This window comes from Sceloporus undulatus, unplaced genomic scaffold, assembly GCF_019175285.1.
Source record: "Sceloporus undulatus isolate JIND9_A2432 ecotype Alabama unplaced genomic scaffold, SceUnd_v1.1 scaffold_14, whole genome shotgun sequence".
Taxonomy (NCBI): domain Eukaryota; kingdom Metazoa; phylum Chordata; class Lepidosauria; order Squamata; family Phrynosomatidae; genus Sceloporus; species Sceloporus undulatus.
Window position 1 is genome coordinate 284,754 of NW_024802936.1, and position 20,410 is coordinate 305,163.

General features: G+C 38.6%; 1 protein-coding gene across 1 annotated transcript in view; it reads right to left on the reverse strand.

Moving 5' to 3' along the window:
• Positions 1 to 1,211: 1,211 nt before the first annotated feature.
• Positions 1,212 to 20,410, reverse strand: part of LOC121917276 (transcription factor GATA-6-like) — a 38,446-nt gene continuing 19,247 nt past the window's right edge. The window contains exons 4-7 of the mRNA XM_042443062.1: positions 15,178 to 15,303; positions 12,965 to 13,052; positions 12,769 to 12,878; positions 1,212 to 2,725 (exon numbers count right to left, since the gene is read on the reverse strand). Of these exons, the coding sequence (XP_042298996.1) occupies positions 2,555 to 2,725; positions 12,769 to 12,878; positions 12,965 to 13,052; positions 15,178 to 15,303 (495 nt within the window). The 3' untranslated portion in view covers positions 1,212 to 2,554. The remainder of the gene's footprint in view (positions 2,726 to 12,768; positions 12,879 to 12,964; positions 13,053 to 15,177; positions 15,304 to 20,410) is intronic.

Here is a 20,410-nt window from a genome sequence, read left to right on the forward strand (position 1 = left end):
TATTTAATGGTTTCAGAATTCTAGGGGCCATCACCATACTCAGTGATATCAGCATATTGGAAACAGAACAAGTTTTGGAGGAGGTTCCAGAGTAAAACCAACTAGCTTCATGATATCACTTGCAATTTTAGGGGACATGATCAAGGCACTTCAGTTCTCCATTATTTGCCCAGGCCACAGACGTAGTTGTATTGAACAAGAAATGATGGATGCTAAAATGACAAGATCATATTGCAATGAATTCTTGATCACTTAATGTGCTACTGATATATGTGCATACTGTAAGAGCCAATGCAAATAGAGGAATAGAAAATGAAAAGGGCTATTATTAGGTAACTAATGTCAACATAGCCAAATTATGACACATACTTGCAGGTCATTTTTAAAATGGTATGCAATAAGTACGTTTGCAATATGTGCCTATATATGCACATTGTAAATGATACAAGTTTCTTTTTCTTGCATGCTTTGTGTGGAATTAAGAATGTATTCATTTTTAAAGGAAGCATTCTTGATAAATTGTAAGATTTGCACATCAGTGCCTGCTGTTTGAATTGGGAGAGGGAGGCAACCCACCATAACCACGCCTAGTCTGGATGCTGAGCTGCCTTGAGTAGTCTTGTCTTCCATCATCATTTAGAAAACTTTGGATTCAGGTACTCTTGTGATGTTAAACATCACTGGGTTTTAAGTTCAAACTGAGTGTACAGTTCTTTTTATTGCCCTTTTGCTTTTTCTGTCTCCCACAATAAACAGCATCACATTTCAATTTTCATGAATATTGATAAATGCTTGAGGCATATCTATACTCACAAACATTAGAAAGTTACTCTAAAAGGAAGCATAGCTGTGATTTCAAGATTATAGCAAGCTTTACAAAAGTTCCCTGGGACCTACATTTTACCAACACGTCTGCTATTAATTCCCTTGAATGATGGAACTTAAATAAGGAGATTTTCTTACATGCTTTATCTTTATGCAGCAGCATAACAGCATAAAACAAGAAATGTAGGATGTTGACAAAGCAGGTGCATAATACAACTGATTGATCCCTATCTGAGGTGCTGATGACTGAGGGAAATTAACATTATTTCTGTGTATGGATAAAAGAAATCTGAATATTCTTTGATGCTTACCAAATTTCTTTGCAAACTAGCAAAGAGATACACCTAATAACTCTCTATTTTGTGATATATTAAAGAGAAATCACATTGTAAAGAAAGAACACATAACCCTTTTATTTTCAAAGCTCCCGTGAAGACAACTTTCCAAATGACATGCCATACCATTGTTGCTGGTGTTTTAATGTAACCTAGCTATGGATCAGTTACATTATACAGACTGCATCCAACATTTTAAAAGATGCCTTACTATTCTGTTGGAATATTTACAGATTTCTCCACTAGGTAGTAAAGTTTCACTGCAATTGATACTTTTCTAGCACATAATTTATTCAGTGGCAAGATAGTGGGGATGACTTTATAGTTATATATAAAAGCTTATAACCAGATAGACAGCAAGGGTCATTTTTTTCCTGAGAAAATATTTGTTCTTGAAAGTTTTGTTTTAGAAATCAGAAATACAGAAGTAGAACATTTTTGTTGCAATAAAAAAACCCTACAGGATGCCTTGGTTAACTTTTTTCTTTTAAATTATTTACGTACCATTAAGTTAAAAGGTTTACATTCATTCCATTCATTCATATAAAAACTGCTGTTAAATCTTCTGCTTATGATTTAACACTGATTGCTGCAACAGAAATTGCACTTATATAAAAACAAAATTATTGTATATATGGAAGGGGGGAAATTCTACCCTGTTTACAAATTCTGACTGTTCAGTCATAACACAGAAACATTTATCCTCCTCCATCACAGTATATGTCAAAAACAAAAACACATGTATTTAATAGCATGTTCTCATTAGCATGTTGTAACTTGAGAAGGGTGCACCAAATGTGATTTCCTTCATTGGCCTGAATCAGACGTCAGCTTCAGAAAAGTTGCTGGGAAATATGGCCATGTGATGAGCAGAAGGCATTTGCTGTGACACTAACCTGTTAGAGGAGATCACATCAAACCATCTAGTCCAAGATAGGCACATTGGAATAAGCTGCACACTCTTCTGTGTTGCGCTATCCTTTAGAATGCAAACTAGGCCTACTTTGTCTACAAGAACATGTCAATACCAGTCAGATCCTGGATGTTGGGCAAGTGGGAGTGAAACAAATACACCATCCACAATTACACAAGGCAGTACTAGGAGTTGTGGCAAAGATCTATCAATAGTGCAGATGGGTAATCCTTTGTCGGTTTAACAGAAGTAGTTCATGCTCCCTCAATTCTCTTCCATAGCTGATGAGTTGGGCAATCGGAAAGAGGCCATGGGGAATAAACACCTCTAGAATCAAGACACAGATACGTCAGGCAAGGAATGTTCCTGTCCTCATTGTCATCACTTCTTGGACTGCTTGAAAGAACAAAAATACACCACACAAAAGTGTATCTGGCTGCTGCCCAGTGCAAGTCTTCTGCACCATTTATTCGTCACCAATTCACGCAAGAGCTATGGCACACCAGGAAGAATCCTGTCTTACAGAGGCTGTAACTTCTGCAGTGGAGGTCAGGCTGACACTTGAATATAGGCCTTCTTGACCAGAATACTTGAGTGTGCTAGTCTCAGGACTGGCGCTCTCTCCCCGGGTGGACATGGCTGAAGACACTACCTGTACCAAAGTGGGGGAAAGCAAGCAGTTAAGTAACACAGTTGTTTTAAAAACTCACATTTTCCTGGGAAAGGAAAAGTTCTTGAAGAAATGTTGCCACAGTTCATGACAGGAATTGTCAATGACTATAATATCCACCACTTAAGTCATCAAAACAAGTAATTGTCTATTAAACAGATCAATGCCTTTGTTGGATTTGATTTTGCCAGTACTACAGCAACACACACAAATGGTATGTGTATGTGTGCACATACATATGAAAGAGAGAGTATAGTGCACCATTCACAGATGGGAAACCTATGACATTTGGTCTAACTTTGAAAGCCCTATGCCAGGGAGAGAGAAAAAAAAGCATCAGAAAGAGATAGTGTGAGGAGAAAGAAAGTGGGTGGTTACAGAAATAAGAAGACCATGATGCTGAAGGACATATAGACACAGGAGACCTGAGAATACTTCATCTGGGGAAGATGGGCCCTGTCTTACCTATGTTGACTGCATCAAAGCTTGGAAAGGTTACTTTTTACTAGTACTACTCAAACCCACCAGCCAGCATGGTGAGTCTGAGCTAGACCAGCTAGAGTAGGCCCATTGAACCAAGAAGACATACGTCAATATCTATGTAATTGATTTGATGAGTGAACTCTGATTCGATGAGTCATCCCTGATTGATTCAACGAGTCAACTCTGGCTGGAACTAACAATTGGACTTTGCCTTATGTTTCATTCACAGAGAAGAATCAATGGAAAAGCATCAACCAGGTCTGTCAGGCCAATAACATGGGCAGTTCATTCCTAACAATTCTAGGGAATATATATTTATTTAAAAGAAGTATGGTAGATTTCAACCAACAAGGTAGCTTGGTTCAACATTTAATAGGTTAACAGAACATACCCATCACTATATTTAATCTATATGTGGTACATATTCATATTCCTGCCCCACTGACAGACACATGAAGTGATTTGCTGCATTTTACTATCAAAGAAGCATGAGCATAGGAGGATCAGAACACTTCTACCTTCCCTACCTTAATATCTGCAACCTTACTGGCACTCCATGACTCTTTATATGAGTAACAAACATGGTTTTGCCATCTCATAGCTTTGGGTCCTAGGTTTGCTGAAATAAGGGAATTCTCTAGATTCTCTGTTGGACACTTAAGATTACTCGTCAGAACTGAGGCAAAGCAGGATGTCAGCCTTATGTGCAATGAACATTCGGTACACTAGAGAAAGTCATATATATCGTTTCCATGAAGATGTGTAGAGATTGTGCAAAAGATGTGGGAAGGAGGTGGGGTGGCATGCTCCATACCACTGGGAGGATTTTTTTTGGAAAATATCTAAACTCTTTCTTTGCAATGACCTAAATCACCAATAGCATCCACAGGGATTGTAGACAACTACCTAGGGTGAGAAACTACCAAAAAAATACCAAGAGAAGATGAAAAGATTCCCATGATTTCACAACCTCAAATCACTGAGTCACAAAGAAGCTGCCTTTGGTCACATGCAAGAAGAAAGGCGGAATATTAATTAAGTACATTAATAAAAAATACTCATCTTTGCAATGCCAGATTCTAAAAATTGGAAACATTTTTTAACCAAGAAATATTTTAAAGCTTGATATTTTCAGAAGCACTAAACAAGAAATATCAGAGAAACTTTTGAAAATTTCTCACTACTGACTACTGAAACCATCCACCATATTTTAGGTGGGAAATGGTCTCTTCTGATTCATTTATTTTATACAAAAACAAAACCACTTGTTAACTTTACATTCTGGACTTGTGCCAAGTAAGCCATTTCCAGGATGCGAGCTTAAATATTCTTGAGTTTATCTCAAAATTAGAGCATGGATTCAAAAGCCACTTCTGACACTGTCTGATGGATATTTGTGGAGAAGAATGATGTAAGAACATGGAGGCATACAGTGACTTCAAATAATATTGTAGCATTTTCAGGTGAGACATCATTGTTGCAATCAGATTAAAATACATAGGGTTTTGCAGGTCACCTTTTGGTGACACTCCTACAAATGCTAACTCCCACTTTGTGATCCCCTGTTATTAGATATTTTTTCTTTATTAGCAAATATTTTAATTTGCAAGCTAAAAGATAAGCGGTGATACACATAGTTGTGAGAAAATGTAAACCAATTAAAGTGTTAATATGGTCCACAATGCTAAGGTGATAGTTATATCATCTACCACTATAGTTATTTTGCATACAATAAGTGCAAACTGAAATGTCACAGAATGGAGCTCATTAATAGCAACCTCCCATTCTGAGTCTAGTTTTGAGATCTTACATGGAAGCCCTTATTTCAGTCTTGCCACCCTGACAAGCATGGCTTGTTGGAACATGGGGGAAAGTCTCCTTGGTGGCTGCTCCCAGGCTCTAGAATTTCCTTCATAGGGAAGTCAGGCTGGATCCTTCCTTGTTCATCTTTTTCTGGCAGGTGAAAAACTGTTTTCTCTTTCAGCAAGTTTTGGGGAACTGACTGTTTATAAAGAAAAGGCTTTTAACAACAACAACAACAATATTTATTTATTGCCCACCTCTCCCCGGAGGATCAGGGCAGGTTACAATCAAGAATAAAACATAGTAAAATAATACAGTGCACCCACATTATATGGGGGTGCATTTTACGCGGCATCCAGCATACCCTGGAAGCTGCGCTGGAAGGAAGGGAGGTGTGCGCTGGAAGAAAACAATGGCGTGTGCTCCTGTGGCATGTGTCTCATGCACCGCTGCCACACTGCCGCGGGCATGAGCACCATTCATTTAAATGGACTTGAGCATCCATGTTTTTTCCTTTACATGGGGGGGGGGGGGTCCGGAACGGATCCCCCGCATAAGGGAAGGGATGACAGTAACACAATTCCTAACCCACAATTAAAATACAACAGCATAAAAATCAGTTATTAAAATCGCAATAAAATTACAATAAAATTTAATCCCCATTACAATGAGGTGATTTAAGGGAGAGTCAAAGAAGGCATAGTTGTGGGACAGTGGAGAGGGCCCATGTATTAATCTAGGAATGTCCGCCAGAAGAGTTCCGACTTGATGGCTTTTTTAAAGGCGTCAAGAGATGTTATGTGATGGATCTCATCCGGTAGGTCATTCCAAAGTTTAGGAACAGCTGATGAGAAGGTCCTCTGGGTAACCACGGCAAGTCTGGTGTTCTTAGTCTGTGGTAAATTTGTCCCAGAGGACCTGAGTCTGAGGGGTGGATTGTATGGAAGGAGACGTTCCTTTAAGTAAGCTGGACCTAAACCATGTAGAACTTTAAAGATGATTACCAACATCTTGTTCTGTGCCTGGAAACTAATTGGCAGCCACTGTAAAGATTTCAGAACTGGAGTTATATGGTCGCCTCTTGATTTTCCGGTGACCAACCTGGCTTCCACGTTTTGGATTAACTGAAGTTTCCAAGTTAGGTATAAGGGTAGCAGAAGTCCAATTGAGAGGTTACCAGGGCGTGTACTACTGTTTCTAGGTCACCCGGTGCCAGGTAGGGTCGTAGTTGGCTGAAGCTGATAACAAGCTGGGCTATTCCCCCCCCCCTTTTATTAGATTTCTTTTAAATTGTTTTTAATTCAATATATAGTTTAATTAGCAGTAATTATATTGAAATGAAATATGTACAGGCCTGTTTCTGTTTTAAATTGTGTAAGCTTCCTTTAGTCCCACTTCTGTGGGAAAAGTGGTGTATGTTGTGTGTGTGTCTGATTCCTCCTCTCTTTCTTCACATTTTTCCTCCATTGTACTCATGTATATGCCTGACAACTAATGTACTGAGGCTCAAGTCCATTAAAGCATGTAACAAAATAAGGCAATATTCTTTGTCTTCTCTCCCTGCCACAGCAGATCAACATGGCAACCATTCTGGAAACTGCCATGGCAAGAACTTTCATATTCCTGACAGTCCCTTTATTTTGTCTGAGTCTTCCTCTTTTAAAAATAAAAATTTAAAATGGCAATAAAAAAAAGCCACATGTATGATCTAACACCAGATCCTATTTTAAGCCTAAGAAAAACATGCAAGTGACTTTATCATTGGCATGGTGCACAGCTCTGAGTGCAGCTGTGTGTGACAGACATGGGGTCTGGGATACATGACAACCTCTGGTGGATATTCAAAACATAGTATCAGTGCAAATTCCAGGAGCTGACCTTGTGACAAGAGATAAGAAAATGGAGTGGAAAAACAGTTTGACTGCTGTAGTAAGTGAGTAGCTGCTGGATCCAGCCTTTATGAGTGATCACAGCACTTCAAAAATTCATTTAATTTAATGATGCCTTTTTGGAAAAGTTAACCTGCAAGATATCTTTTATAGCTGCCAAGTGAGGATCAACTGGATCTTAATTTGAATCAGACAGGATTAATTTAGGAAATTAGATTCAGTGCCAGATCTGAGAACACTGATAGCTGAAGCAACAACAACAGGGCACAATGGAGCATATTTTGCTACAGGAATAGCTGAAGCAATAGCAGAAACAACAAGGCACAAAGGCATGTGCACATTTTTTCATTGTTGGTAACTACAGCTAAGTTTTAAATTTTCAACTACATTTACATTTACATTTTCAACTACAGGAAACAGAATTACTAATTAGAGGGCTTTGTTTCAAGGTAGCCTAAGCCTTGGAAATCTCTCCTAGTGGAAATGAGACCTGGGGAGTCATTTCTTCTACTTTTAAATCCCCTCTCTCCATATTTCTGTTATTAAACTCCTGAGACTTGCACTGAATACACAATTCTTACAGAGGTCTTTATTCTGATAGGATAGACAAGGGGATGCTACAACCTCCTGTCTTAATAGTAGTCCCATCTATTACAACCACCATCAAAGCAAGGCTCTACCACAAGGAGGGAAGCCAGGTAGCCCTTAGTAAAGCTGAACAATTATATTCTCTGCAGCACTTCTCTACTATTTTACTAGCAATCACTTCAACAATAGTTAAACTCTACAGACTACAATCCATAGATTTCACAACAGGGTCAGACAAAAGCAAACTGCTGTAGCCTCTTCTAGCTTGTGTGTTCTTTTGCGACCTTGACCACACTCTTAATATTGCTTGGCCACACATGTCCCAATTTACACGTGTGAAAATGTTGGACAGTATGCCATCGTTGACTGAGAGTTCTCAACTTAGTGGTCCCTTTACAAGTCAAAATCACAAATCAGGATTTGTCCTTGATTCAGGGAGCAACAAGTCTAGATCCCGCACATTTGGATGACACTAAATAACCGTATCTTGTTTGCTTGCTCAGTCCTACTAGCAGGAAGAGTCAAGTAAGAAGAAAAGGTATGTGTACACCAAAGGAGAGCCAGTTCATAGTACACCAAAATGACTCTGGGAACAAAGTCAATCTGATTCATCTGCCTGGTTTTCCATCCAGAATTTATTTTAAAAAGTTACTTTGCTGACTTCAACTTCCAGCATCCCCACAGTCATTGCTACATAGGGCATTGTAAATGTTGCTGTTAAAAATGTTATATTTTGCAATGATGGTTCCCCGGTAGGTATGACAAGAGGCATTGATAATCCCTCAATCAAGTAGCAGATGTAAAGGTACAAGAACCACCTCTGGATTATGACCTGGTCAACTGTCTTAATCTCTCCATCTAATATACTGCCCTCTCCCTACAGGGTTGCCTAAGTCAACAGGCAACTTGAAGGCACACACACAGCTTCCACTGCATTAACTTAAAACTTTTGTTGAACAGGGTTTGCCAAAAGTCATGCCTCATAGGTAATTTAGATTATCGAAATCAGAATTTCCAAACATCAGAGAAAATGTTATTTTACTCAGGAATGTTCAATGGTCTTGCATCATCTGAGAAAGAAAGCATTTAGAAGACAATGGCAACCAATTTGAATGTGCAATTTAAGTTATATAATAAATTGTCTATAGGGCATGCCTTTTGGCACACCCTGTTCTGTTTAAGCATCCAAAGAAAAGGGGAAGGCAAAGTTACCAAGGGAATACAAACACAGCAAGTATAAATAAGAGATTTAGCAGCAAACAACTGCTAGTGTCTCATTCTCTAGATTGCTAACTAGAACTAAAGGAAAATTTCAATGGAGGGGCAGAATGCTTACTGGGGACAATATCCTCATTTTACACCCCTGCTTCAGCCCCCCCCCCCCCAAAAAAAATTAAATTGTATAGTGTGGCTATAATGTTCCTCTTGCCTTTGAAGCCTCAACCGCTACCAAAAACTGGCCAGAAATAAGTTAAAATCAAAACTGAACTGGTTCCAAATGAACAAAACTATGCAACCCCTTGTGACACAGGGGAGGTGAACCTAAAGTTGCTCCTTTTCTTTCCATCCTAGAGTTGACAACTCTGCTAACATAAAATGTTAGTACAATTCAAGACAAAATACAAAACTTACTCAAATAATCCATTTAATGCCTTCTAGTACTGGGGATGATTGTTGCTAGGAGAAGAAATAGGGAAAATGGGTGACTAGAACACACAGCTTTCCTGGACTGAGGATTCTGGCAGTGCACCAATCACATTAAACTTAATTCTTTTGAAAAACAAAAAAACAGAGATAAATCACTCTGGAACACAGAGCAAAATCTCAGGCAATTTTCCCCCAGGTTCAACTGAATTCTTAGGAGAAAGTCAATTAAAATGAAATCTATTTCACATTCTAACTACATATTTGTTAATGTAAGTTAAAATTTTATATATTTATGATAACACAACCAAACCTGCAGCCAGATTTGACTCCTGTACTGTCAGGATATTAAATTGGCTGATTTAAACAATTGTTATTTTTGTTTATTGTTGCATTTTTATAGCAATGGAGAAGGAGACATGCTTGTGGGATTTTCTGTCTAAGATTCCAAACTAATTTGTCTGGCCTTGGGTACTATGCAACTTGAATGGGGGAGAACTTGCTGCTCCTTCTCTAGTGCCAGAATAACATTGCTTGGCCTTCACTATGTTTTCAAAATATTTAAGGAGTTTCAAAAAATGAGATGTTGAAAGAATATTTCACTTCAGCTTCAGATTAACCTACAAAGGGAATGTAACATGTATAGGCAATAAAATATCCCACAGAGAATGAAAGGCAGAGGCTTAATAAAGTGAAAAAATATTTAAGAGTTTATGGCCTTATGCTGGTGTTATGTGGCAATGAAAGGGAGCTAATAAGTTTGGGGCATGTTAGAAATGACAAAGAGACTAGTACCATATGACATTTGCATAGGCTGAGTTGTAATCCAGTACATCTGGAGGATGCACTAAATAGGGGGAGGCCATTGAATAATAATATGGTGTGGGTGATCTATGGGAGCTCTAATCTGTGGATGGCAGACGAATTCCCAAAATTCCTAAGTACAGTGAGTTAATGGTTGTTCACCATAGTTTCCCCCCTGTGTATCAGTTACTGTATCCATTCAACCTATCCAAACAGCTGCCCTATGCAGTTTGAGGAACTGTATTCTATGGCTGCATCTGCACTGCAGAAGTAGTCCAGATTGACACAACTTTAACTGCCATGGCTCAATGCTGTGGAATTATGGGAATTGTAGTTTGTCGTGGCACCACAGCTCTCTGACAGAGAAGGCTAAATGTCTCACAAGACTACAATTCCCAGAATTCAATAGTATTGGGCCGTGATAGTTAAAGTGGTGCAAACTGGATTATTTCTGCACTGCAGATGCAGCCTCTACTTTTCAGAACCCTGGTACATCCAGCTCCACATTCAGACTTAGCTGAACATGTAGGGGGGCAGAGAGGGCCACATGCACAAATATTGGTGGAAGAATTAGGCAGGTGTGCAGATATCAAGAAAAGGCTGAAGTTATAGATACTGACAAATTTCACTATAATGATGTATGTGCTCTGGTCTTTGCTCTGATCCAGCACAACTAGCCTGATGTTCTTAACCAACTATAGAAACATAAACCATCTACAGTTTAAACACCAACTACAGAGAGTTTTGGAAAACTAACATATTAGCCTCCAGATCCCAGGATCTACCAGGATGTCCAAAAGTGTAACATTCCAAACTCCGAACCAACAGTGGCCAAAGAATTCAGTTTGAAACAAACACAGTTTTCAGGTTGTGAACTGAAATAGCACTGAGCAACCAACTATTCGTCTATGCAGGTCCAACACCCACATTTTCTGTGGAACAACTCCCTTTCCTATCTAACAGCCCCAACCAACAGCTGCTATGACTGCATCCACTTATTTCCAGATGATGTGTATTAGCAAATATGGCGAGTTTGGATAATACGACTTGTTAATGATTGCTGTGGGAAACCCCAGGATTACATTAGTGTTTCCTGCAGAAAATGTGCAACATGAAAAATATTAAGTTTCTTGCCTTATGCTGGTGTTATGTGGCAATAAAAGGAAGCTAATAAGCATGAGACATATTAGAAATGACAGGGGAAACAATGAAGGAACCTGTGATTGACTTCTACTATCATTACACTTTGGGTGCTTTCTACTTAAGCGGAATTTGGAAATGTTACTTTGTGGTCTACCAGAATCCCCCAGTCAGCATCATTACTGACTGAGTGTGGAATTCAGGGAATTGTGGTCCCAAAAAGTAACATTTGAGCTCTCTAAAGAAATCATAAGATGCTCAGCTGCTTTTATTTACTCAAGAAACATATTGCAATTGTTGCTTACTCCTCTGACAAAAGGTCCAAATTCCTTTCAGCCTAATCACTGTCCAGGTCTCCTTTTCCCAACATTTAGAGTATTTTAAAAATTCTTGTGTTGTGCACATACACCCTCTCTGCAACCTTGATAGTGCTCCTTGTTTTCATTCTTTTTATTCCACAACCTTGAGAACAAATTCAGTCCCTCCTCAGCTATTTTGCAACTTCACCATAGAGTTTCAATGTTATCTTCCTTATTTGCTTTTTGAGCATTTTGCCAAGGATAGATGTTGGTTAGTTAAGAGTACCCTTTGACAACCTGATGCTTCTTCAAATCTGTTGAAGGGCAACTCCCACTATTCTATGCTTGCTGGGGATGCTGAGATTGTATTTCAACATTTGGACAACACTAAGGTGGTTAAGGCTGCTCTAGCCATCCAAAATGGTGGGTCCCTACCATTAGGCAGAGTGAAGCCGCTGCCTTAGGCAGATTTTGATCATTATAAAAAGGCAGCAACATTTGCTGCCTTTGTATTGACTTGAAGAGGGAAAGAGATGCATGTGGGATCGTATGACACCATTTACTGTTCTGCTCCAAATGTCTTGTGCAAATTCTGCTTGAACAACCTATGGTGCTGAATGAAGGAACCCAGAGGTGCCATGCCATGGTGGTTCCATTGGAACTTGCTTTTCACCAGCAAGTAAATACTTAAATAATTATTTTAAAAGGCATTTGATGATTAATTGGTTGCAGGAAATCTTTTTATGGGGTGAGGGCTATGCATTGTATCTTTATGGTTACATTTTTAAATGATTTTATACTTTTTAGAATACATGCCATTTTATTATGATGATGGTTTGTTTAATTAGGTTTTTTAAAAGCTTCATCTTGTTTTAGTTTTGTAAGCCTCCTTGTGTCCCATGCTGGGAGAAAGGTGGGCTGTATATATTTTAAACAAACAAACAAACAAAATTTCTCTATATTTTTGTAAAACTACAGATAATGTAGCTCCTGAATTTAGAGGATTTTGCTCTATACAGAGTGTGCCGCACAGGGAAACTGTTGGATCACCCCAACCTGGATTGGGGACAATATCTACTATATAGTAGAGCACAACAGAATACATAGTACAACACAGGATAAATAAGGGAAAAAAGCATCTGTATCTATACCTATATATCTATATATCTTACCAAAGTTGTTTGTGAAGTGCTTTCATTTTACATTGTGTTTGCATTTATAGGCAATTTCCTGTGAAATTCCCACTCCAGTATCAGCTAACAAACTGAAAAGTTTATTTTGATTACTGTTCTACTAGATAAGATAAAAAAATTGAGATAAGAGAGACTGCGGAAATCTATGTATGTACTATTATGGATACTGTTTTATCACTTACCCCTGAGGCTGTGGGCTGTGTGCTAGGGGAAGCATTTTTTCTACAGTCATCTGAGTTCGTAGAAGACGTGGAAGTTGGAGTCATAGGAACAGCATTATTGCTATTATTACCTGCAATGGTAGCACAACCCATTAGAAACTGTGTGTTCTCTGGATGGCCAAATCTCTGTCCCTCCACCAACTCTCATTATATTTACCCGAGCATGACTTTATCTTAGATAGGTTCTTTGGTTTGCGTTTCCTGGTTTGAATTCCCTCCTTTTTCATAGCAAGAGGTCGAGGCACCTAAAAGGGAATGCCAAAACATAAAGGAAGACATTAAAATTCAGAAACAGTTTCCTCGTTGGAAATGTATTTTCCTGCATTAGAGCCAACCCACTATAAACAACCATAATGTTGCATACCCACCCACATTTTACAGATGAAAACCAGGGCACATGTGGCCAATCAACATCCAAGTTTAGTGCAATCTACTTTTGCACTCAGTTTGCAGATGAATGAAGATAAGGACAAAGGGGCAAAATGAGGCAGAGCAAAGCTGGGACATTTTAAAAGCAGCTGAAAAAAATGGAATGATACAGGATTAATTGGGAGGACTGGATGGTTAAGTTGGCCCAAGGCATCCTAAACCCCAACATCCTCTGGTTTGGGGGATTTGGATGGAGCAGTAGCCAATTCTATCCCAGATGCCTTAGTTGCACCAATGGAAATCTCCATAGATGATAGTCTATTGCTAGTCATGTTCCTGCCAGCAGTAGGCCCCAGAATGAGGCATTTCAGAAACAAGGCGATGGCAGTGGAATACCTGCTGGTTCCAAAGTATCCTCCATTGCTTCTAGGGTCTGGGCCTGGTAGTCCCCTGCCCCTGCCTTGATTTCAGTGGAAGATTTTTAAGCAAAAAGATCCACTGGGCAGAAAAGAAGAGAAACAACTGATTCCTCTCCATCTCTTGCAGAGCTCTAAAAATGGACAAATACCCACTCTTTTTACTGCCCTGCCTTAGATACACACATCCAACTTATTACATAGTCACCCTTTGCACAAAATTTCACATTTTTTTTACTTCTGTCTTATGGCTTTGGGTGTGCAGAAGAGAGAGCTGTGTCCTCCACTGAGGTGAAGCCTATTCCCACATTCTGCATACCTAAGAATTTAACTCAGTTCCACCACTATCTCTGACTGCATGTGCATTGCAGAAATAATCCAGCTGACACCATTTTAACTGCCATGGCTCAGTGCTATGGAATTCTGGGAATTGTAGTTTGGTGGGGCACCAGAACACAGCTCCACCAAACTGCAGTTCCTAGAATTCAATAGCATTGAGCCATGCAAGTTAAAGTGGTGTCAAACTGGATTATTTCTACAGTGTGGATGCAGCCTCAGACCCATCTGGTGAGGACATGGGAGAAAGTCTTTGCTGTGGAATTCCTGACTACAGGAGGCCAGGCTGGCTTCCATCTCTAGTTTCCTTTCACTGGCAAAGTCTTTTTTATTTAACCAGATATTTGATGATTAATTGGTTATGCAGAAATGCCTTTTTATGAGAGTCGCTGTAAAGTTTTCAAATGATTTCATACTTCTTACAGTCATCTTATTTGCCTATGATAGTTTAATTGTGCTTTTACTTTTTTCAGGTTTTAACTTCATCCTGTTTTAATGTTGTTATAAGCTGCCTTGTGTTCCACGAAGAGAGGCAAGAGAGATAAAATGCTGGGAGCCCAAGAAGTGATGATCACCTTTTGAGTAGGGTTTGAGGAGGTGGTGCTAGGCTCAATCCAGCCACAGCCTATCAAATAGGAAATTTGTTCTATTAACAGTTTTACTATTTTGGATTCTATACAGCAGTGGAAGCAGAAACACAGCCTTTTCCACAAGTTATTCAGGTATACTTTCTTCTATGTCATTGTCAGCACATGATACAAGGCATATTGACAACAGTGTATGTTGTCAGCATTTGATACAAGGAGGAGACCAGCAAACTTTCAATTAATCTGCTTTTTAGCATGTCTCATTTGTCTTCTCTTGTGGAGGAAAAATTGTTCTTGCTTAGAATTTGTCAAGTATGTAGCAACTAAACCTTCCAGATGAAGATGGCTCTTTCTTCCAGTCATTTGCAAAGCTTATGGTCTGCCAACAGCAATAATCAATTACTTCTATATTGAACTGGCACATTAAATAAGGGGCTGTGCTAGGATACAGTGTTATAGATTTCTCTGTTGATATCTTTCCCTGTCATTTAATAGCTGGTGTGTCTCTCCGTCTCTCTCTGTCTCTAGTAAAGTGGGATGTGGCTCTTCTCTTCCCTGAAAGTTAATGTACATTCCTTCCAAGGAATGGCTCCAGGACAGAGTGCACCACGCACCAGGCAGGGACCAAAATAACTCCTGATAATACTGAAATAGCTGCTTACCCCATGAAGTTTCATGTACAAGCCACAGGCGTTACAAACGGGCTCTCCTTCTGCGTTCCTGCGCCAGAGGGTGGTAGTTGTAGTGTGACAGTTAGCACAGGACAAACCCAGTCGTCTCTGAGAAGGCTAGAGGCAAGCAGAAGGAAATGCAAAAACAGAGAAATATAATGGCAGAACACATGAATAGTTTGCATATCCCCACCCCAGCGCAGAAGCCACAAGAGTCTCTATGATGGTATACTGCCTATGAAAAGAAAAAGAAAAAATGAGAGAAGCAGGCAGAAAAGAGGAGCTAGCATCTCAGAAGCACAGAAGACTGAAATGTTCAGTTGATTCCCCACATATATATTTTGCCTATGACACTGTAAAACGTTCCACATTTGTAAAAGATAATATTGATTCGTTTGTCCATAGCTGCATCTACACTGTAGAATTAATGCAGTTTGACACCGCTTTAACTGCTATGAATAAATGCTCTGGAATTCTGGGATTTGTAGTTTTGTGAGACATTTAGCCTTCTCTGTCAGCAAGCTCTACTGCCACAATAAACTACAAATCACAGGAGTCCATAGGTTGGTGCCAAAATGACAGATAAAGTGGTATGAAACTACAAAAAAAATTCTGGAGTGTGGCAGCAGACTGTTTACATAGCAGAACATTGGGTTGGATTCTTATTTCACACCATCCAATGGGAAAGATATGTGGCTTCACTTAAGACATTACTAACTTTCCCAAGGGCAGATAGACACAACTTCATGCGGAATTGAACCTACAGAGATGCATAATGACCTTGAGGAAGACACTCATTTTCAACCCCCTTTCTGTACTCATTTTCAAAACCCATGTTTCTGACTTTCTAGCATACTAGATGATCACTTGAATCATCTGAATATATAAAACCCACTCTGTTAGTTTTCTGGGAATTATGTGGAGAAATAAGTCCAAGATGCCTTGCAGAAGTGGGCTTTCACTGGGGAGGGGGTGGGCAGCTCATGAAGAGCAGAAAGGTCTATATTATAAACAAGTCATTTATGACACTCTTCAGCAGAGTTTGGAGCCAAGATGAGGCAACGTTACATCAGAAATAACTGTACAACAAAGAGTTTTACAACCCCATCGATCATAACTGAAGCCAGTCTCCATAAAGATGTGAAGTGAAGGTGAAGGGGTTATAAAATTTCCTGTAGCAATTGATCTCTTTTACATTAATCACAGGCAAGGAATTCTAGCTATATCATAAATCTGCTGTTTTGCACAAGGTTTTTTTTAAAAAGGATCAGCAATTATCTATAACCTTACAAATGTTAACACATTTACACAGAAAACAAAAGTCAGTTCCAGAGAGCTGTATTCCTCTCATCCAAGATTGCAAATGTTTAGCAAACATAAATTGAACTCGGTTTCCACTCTTCTTTCTGCAAAATTATTTGTTGTGTTGCTAGAAATAGTTCTTAACAACTGCGCTCCTTTTGAAACAACTGACACACACAAATAGCACTTGCCAGTATTGTTTTAAAATCAGACGATAAAGTTTCTTTTTAATCTTTTCTCAATTAATTAGAAACACACATTGTATTACAAAAATGTGAGCCACATTATCAGTTAAATGTATATTAGCTGAAGAGTGTCCTGACAATATTAAACAACATTAGTTTTATTACAGCCCATCTGATTTTAAAGATAAAGCTGTTAAAATCCTCAGTGCTCTCTCTCTCTCTCTCTCTCTCTCTCTCTCTCTCTCTCTCATTACATATACACATCATTTCTTATAGTTTCAGTATAATTCATATTAACAGCTAAATGGCTGGGAAGCAAATTGTCTAATCTAGGAATGTAAAATTTCCAGAAATTTTGGAGCCATGGAGAGAGTTTTCCCCCCCAATTATTTTTCAAGGGGAAAAAAAGGATAATTTTGGGAAAATTGAAAAACGCAATATCAACCTGCCCAACTGAAAATTACAATTATAAATTGAACGTATTTTTTAAAAAACATTTTTGCTACAAATGGAGCTACAAGTTCCTGAAATGTAAAAAAACACCTAAACTATAAGAGACCACTCTAGTTTTATCAAAATGTTGAGCAAGCAATCCCCCCTAAAAAAAAGAAACAACCCCCCCCAAAAAAAAGAACAAAACATCAGTAAAACGGGGAAAAATATTTTGTTTCCCATTACTTCTTCATACCTTGCAGTAAACCTAATGGATTCATTCTCTTAAAATGAACTGAGAAAAGGAAATCCAAGACCAGAGATTACAGTGATCAGATACGTACTCATATGGATTTATATAAATGTGTTCCTCCACATAGTTTTAAAAAATTAATCTGAGACAATAAATATGTGAATATAATATATTAAACATGTTGTTCATATTTTTAAAATAAAATATTTCATAACCCTTTTTTTCTTTCAATTTTTTTTGGGGGGGGAGAGGCTTCAGGAAAAACCAGGGAAACTGTTTCCTTAATTTTTACATTTTTCCCAAGACTTCACAATTTAACAGTCATTTTAAAAATGTTAAAATGGCTATTACGTTATTTTCCAGGTATGAATGTAGAGTTGGTAGTTACAGAGAACCACATTCGGGGTACATATAAATTAAATAAAATGGAAAACCTTTGATCAGCAACAGTTAGTTGCAAGTCACACTAAATGGGCCATTTCACATCTAAATTTCCCTTCATCTCATTTTTACTCATTTTTGTTGTAGTGTTTTGGGATGTGGCCCAGACTGGTGCACATATTATCATTTATGATATAATTTATAATAGAGTTTTCTTGATTATTTTGTTGCCCTTTACTTCCAAAGTGGCATAAACCTAGTATCTTCTAATCTAGTTTTGAGGGGCTCATTTAAAATATTTCAAAATTAAATTTCAAATGTTGCTTTTGAAAATATGTGGGGTTTTTAAAATGAACATACTGTGTTTGTGTACCCCCTTTTTAAAACAATGTATCCATTATCTCTGTTGTTTGGTGTTGCGCACCTTCAACTTGTGGCAGCCCTAAAGTGAACCTATCATGAGATTTTCTTGACATGTTTGTGTCTCTAGTTTATTTTAAAATTACAGTTGTCTTATGTTGTGGTCTTTTCATAAGACAAAACCGGCAGCTGGAGGATTAAGAGGTAACAACCGAGCAAAGTACTCCATTCCCCTTATTTCTCCTAATTAGATTATGTCCTATTTAATGGAATTGGGTAAATAGCCATTTTGAAACCCACACTGTGACTAACTTTGAAATGCCTCTGCCTTATGGTAACCTCACCGAAGAAGTGGTGATCCAATGAGGAAAGTGTGACTTTTAAAAGCTCATTGTCTCTCTCAATGTGTTTGTTTATCCTTGAACAGACTCGTGAAGGTGACACAGCCCAGATAAAAAGGAACACTACTAAAGTTATGCCAAAAACCCTTGCAAAGTCAGCGTAGTCAAACCAATAATGGCATCAGATTTTATACAGGACTAGTAATAACAAGAACTATAATAGTGACTTCAATTCTTACACAGTTTCCTGTATTTTTTAAAATGTACATATAAATATATACCAGCTGCAGGGTGGATGAACTGGAAAAAAGAGTTTCAAATGCAATATGCTATTTTATCTGTTACTGTGTATGAATATATATATATCCATCCTGCCCTTCAGATGAGTTCTTAGGTTTTCAGCTAATATACTGTAATAGAGCATAATGATGAAAAACGCGGTAATTAAAAATGTAGTAGATTACAAAAGTAAAAGAGTAGCCAATGACAAAGAAAAAAATGATGATAATTTAAGGCTAAAGTTATTCAAATGCTTATGGTGGGGAGGGGGAGGAACACGTTTCTTTCCGCACACAAATGCAGGTCAATGTAGGTTCCAAGAGAGCCTCTCACTTGAAGGAGCACCATTATGACCTTTAAAATATTACATATTTTCTATGCTTTTCTGCCATTGAGTTGAGGTTCTGCTGCTAAGTGGCATTTCAAATGTCATATATTTTTGTAAAATATGCTTATGCACCTTTCCTTCTTGCAAAGCGAGGCCAAGGTTCTGTAAGCATGAGTGAACTGAGATTATGTTATTAGCCTGCAGATCGTGTACATGTAAGACATGCTTGGACTCTGTCTCTTAAGAATATATTTGGAGGGTATAATAAATGTGTGCCCAATCAGGTTCTAGTCCTGGGTGATGCCTGGTGCATCCTTCTGTCATTGGAGAATATGCCCAGCAGCAGAGGGCTGCCTGCAGGCCCTGGCCCTGAGGAGGTCATGACTCAGAAGCAGCCATAAATCCCTCAGTGTCACCACAGCCTCCAGGATGAAAGATGCAGAAAGATAAAGGAGGCCTTTGGCCTGCTGTCTCTGAACCCAAATCCTTCAACCAAAATAATGATCAGCTCCAAGAGGAAAAGAAGCCAAGTTCTTTTTTCAACTCTGAAGCCAGCAGTGATTCCCACCTCTGGTCTTTTGGACTTCAGCTCCCAGAATCCCAAACTATTGGCCAAAATGGCTGTGGCTTCTGGGAGCTGAAATCCAAAAACACCTGGAAGGCCATAGTCTGGGAATCACTGAATTGTCTCTGGATAAGGGTGACCATGTTGAGGACCAAAGGGAAGGTGCAAAACAGAGATTGGATTTTATTGAATGGGAAGAGTGCAGAATTTATAGTCAAGGGAGAAATAGACACAACATTTTACTTTTGTAGGCTACAACTTCTTTTTTTGGATTATAAGTACACACAGTGATTATGGGAGTTGTAGTTCTGCCCACCACCCAGCCCCCCATGTTTTAGAAGCAGGTTGACATTTTCTTCCTTTGCCTTAATTCAAAGAGGCAAAGAAATAAAGAGCCCTTCATTTGCAGTTCATCCCAGCACCACACGCCACACAAATTATATGTCCACACTGATTTACTGCGTTGCTCACCTGACATTCACATTCAGTGAATGGTCATTCCTGTAGTAGACATGACTTTCAAAGAAGGAGGGGGGAAAAACCTCCCAAAAATATGCTTTATTACATTTAAAGTCCTCGATAAAGAATGGCAATATTTAGGATTTACTTGCTTCCTGGGTCAACAAACTTAAACAGAGCCAAAATAGAAACTGTCAGGAATGTTCAGGCAATATTTTATGGATTGCTTCATTCTAGGGAATTGGTGGTTTCTAATCCTAATGCACACAGACATACTTTGAATTCCTGAAAATCCAGCCCTAAAAATCTCAAGGCTCATTTGATGAGAGAGAGAATCTC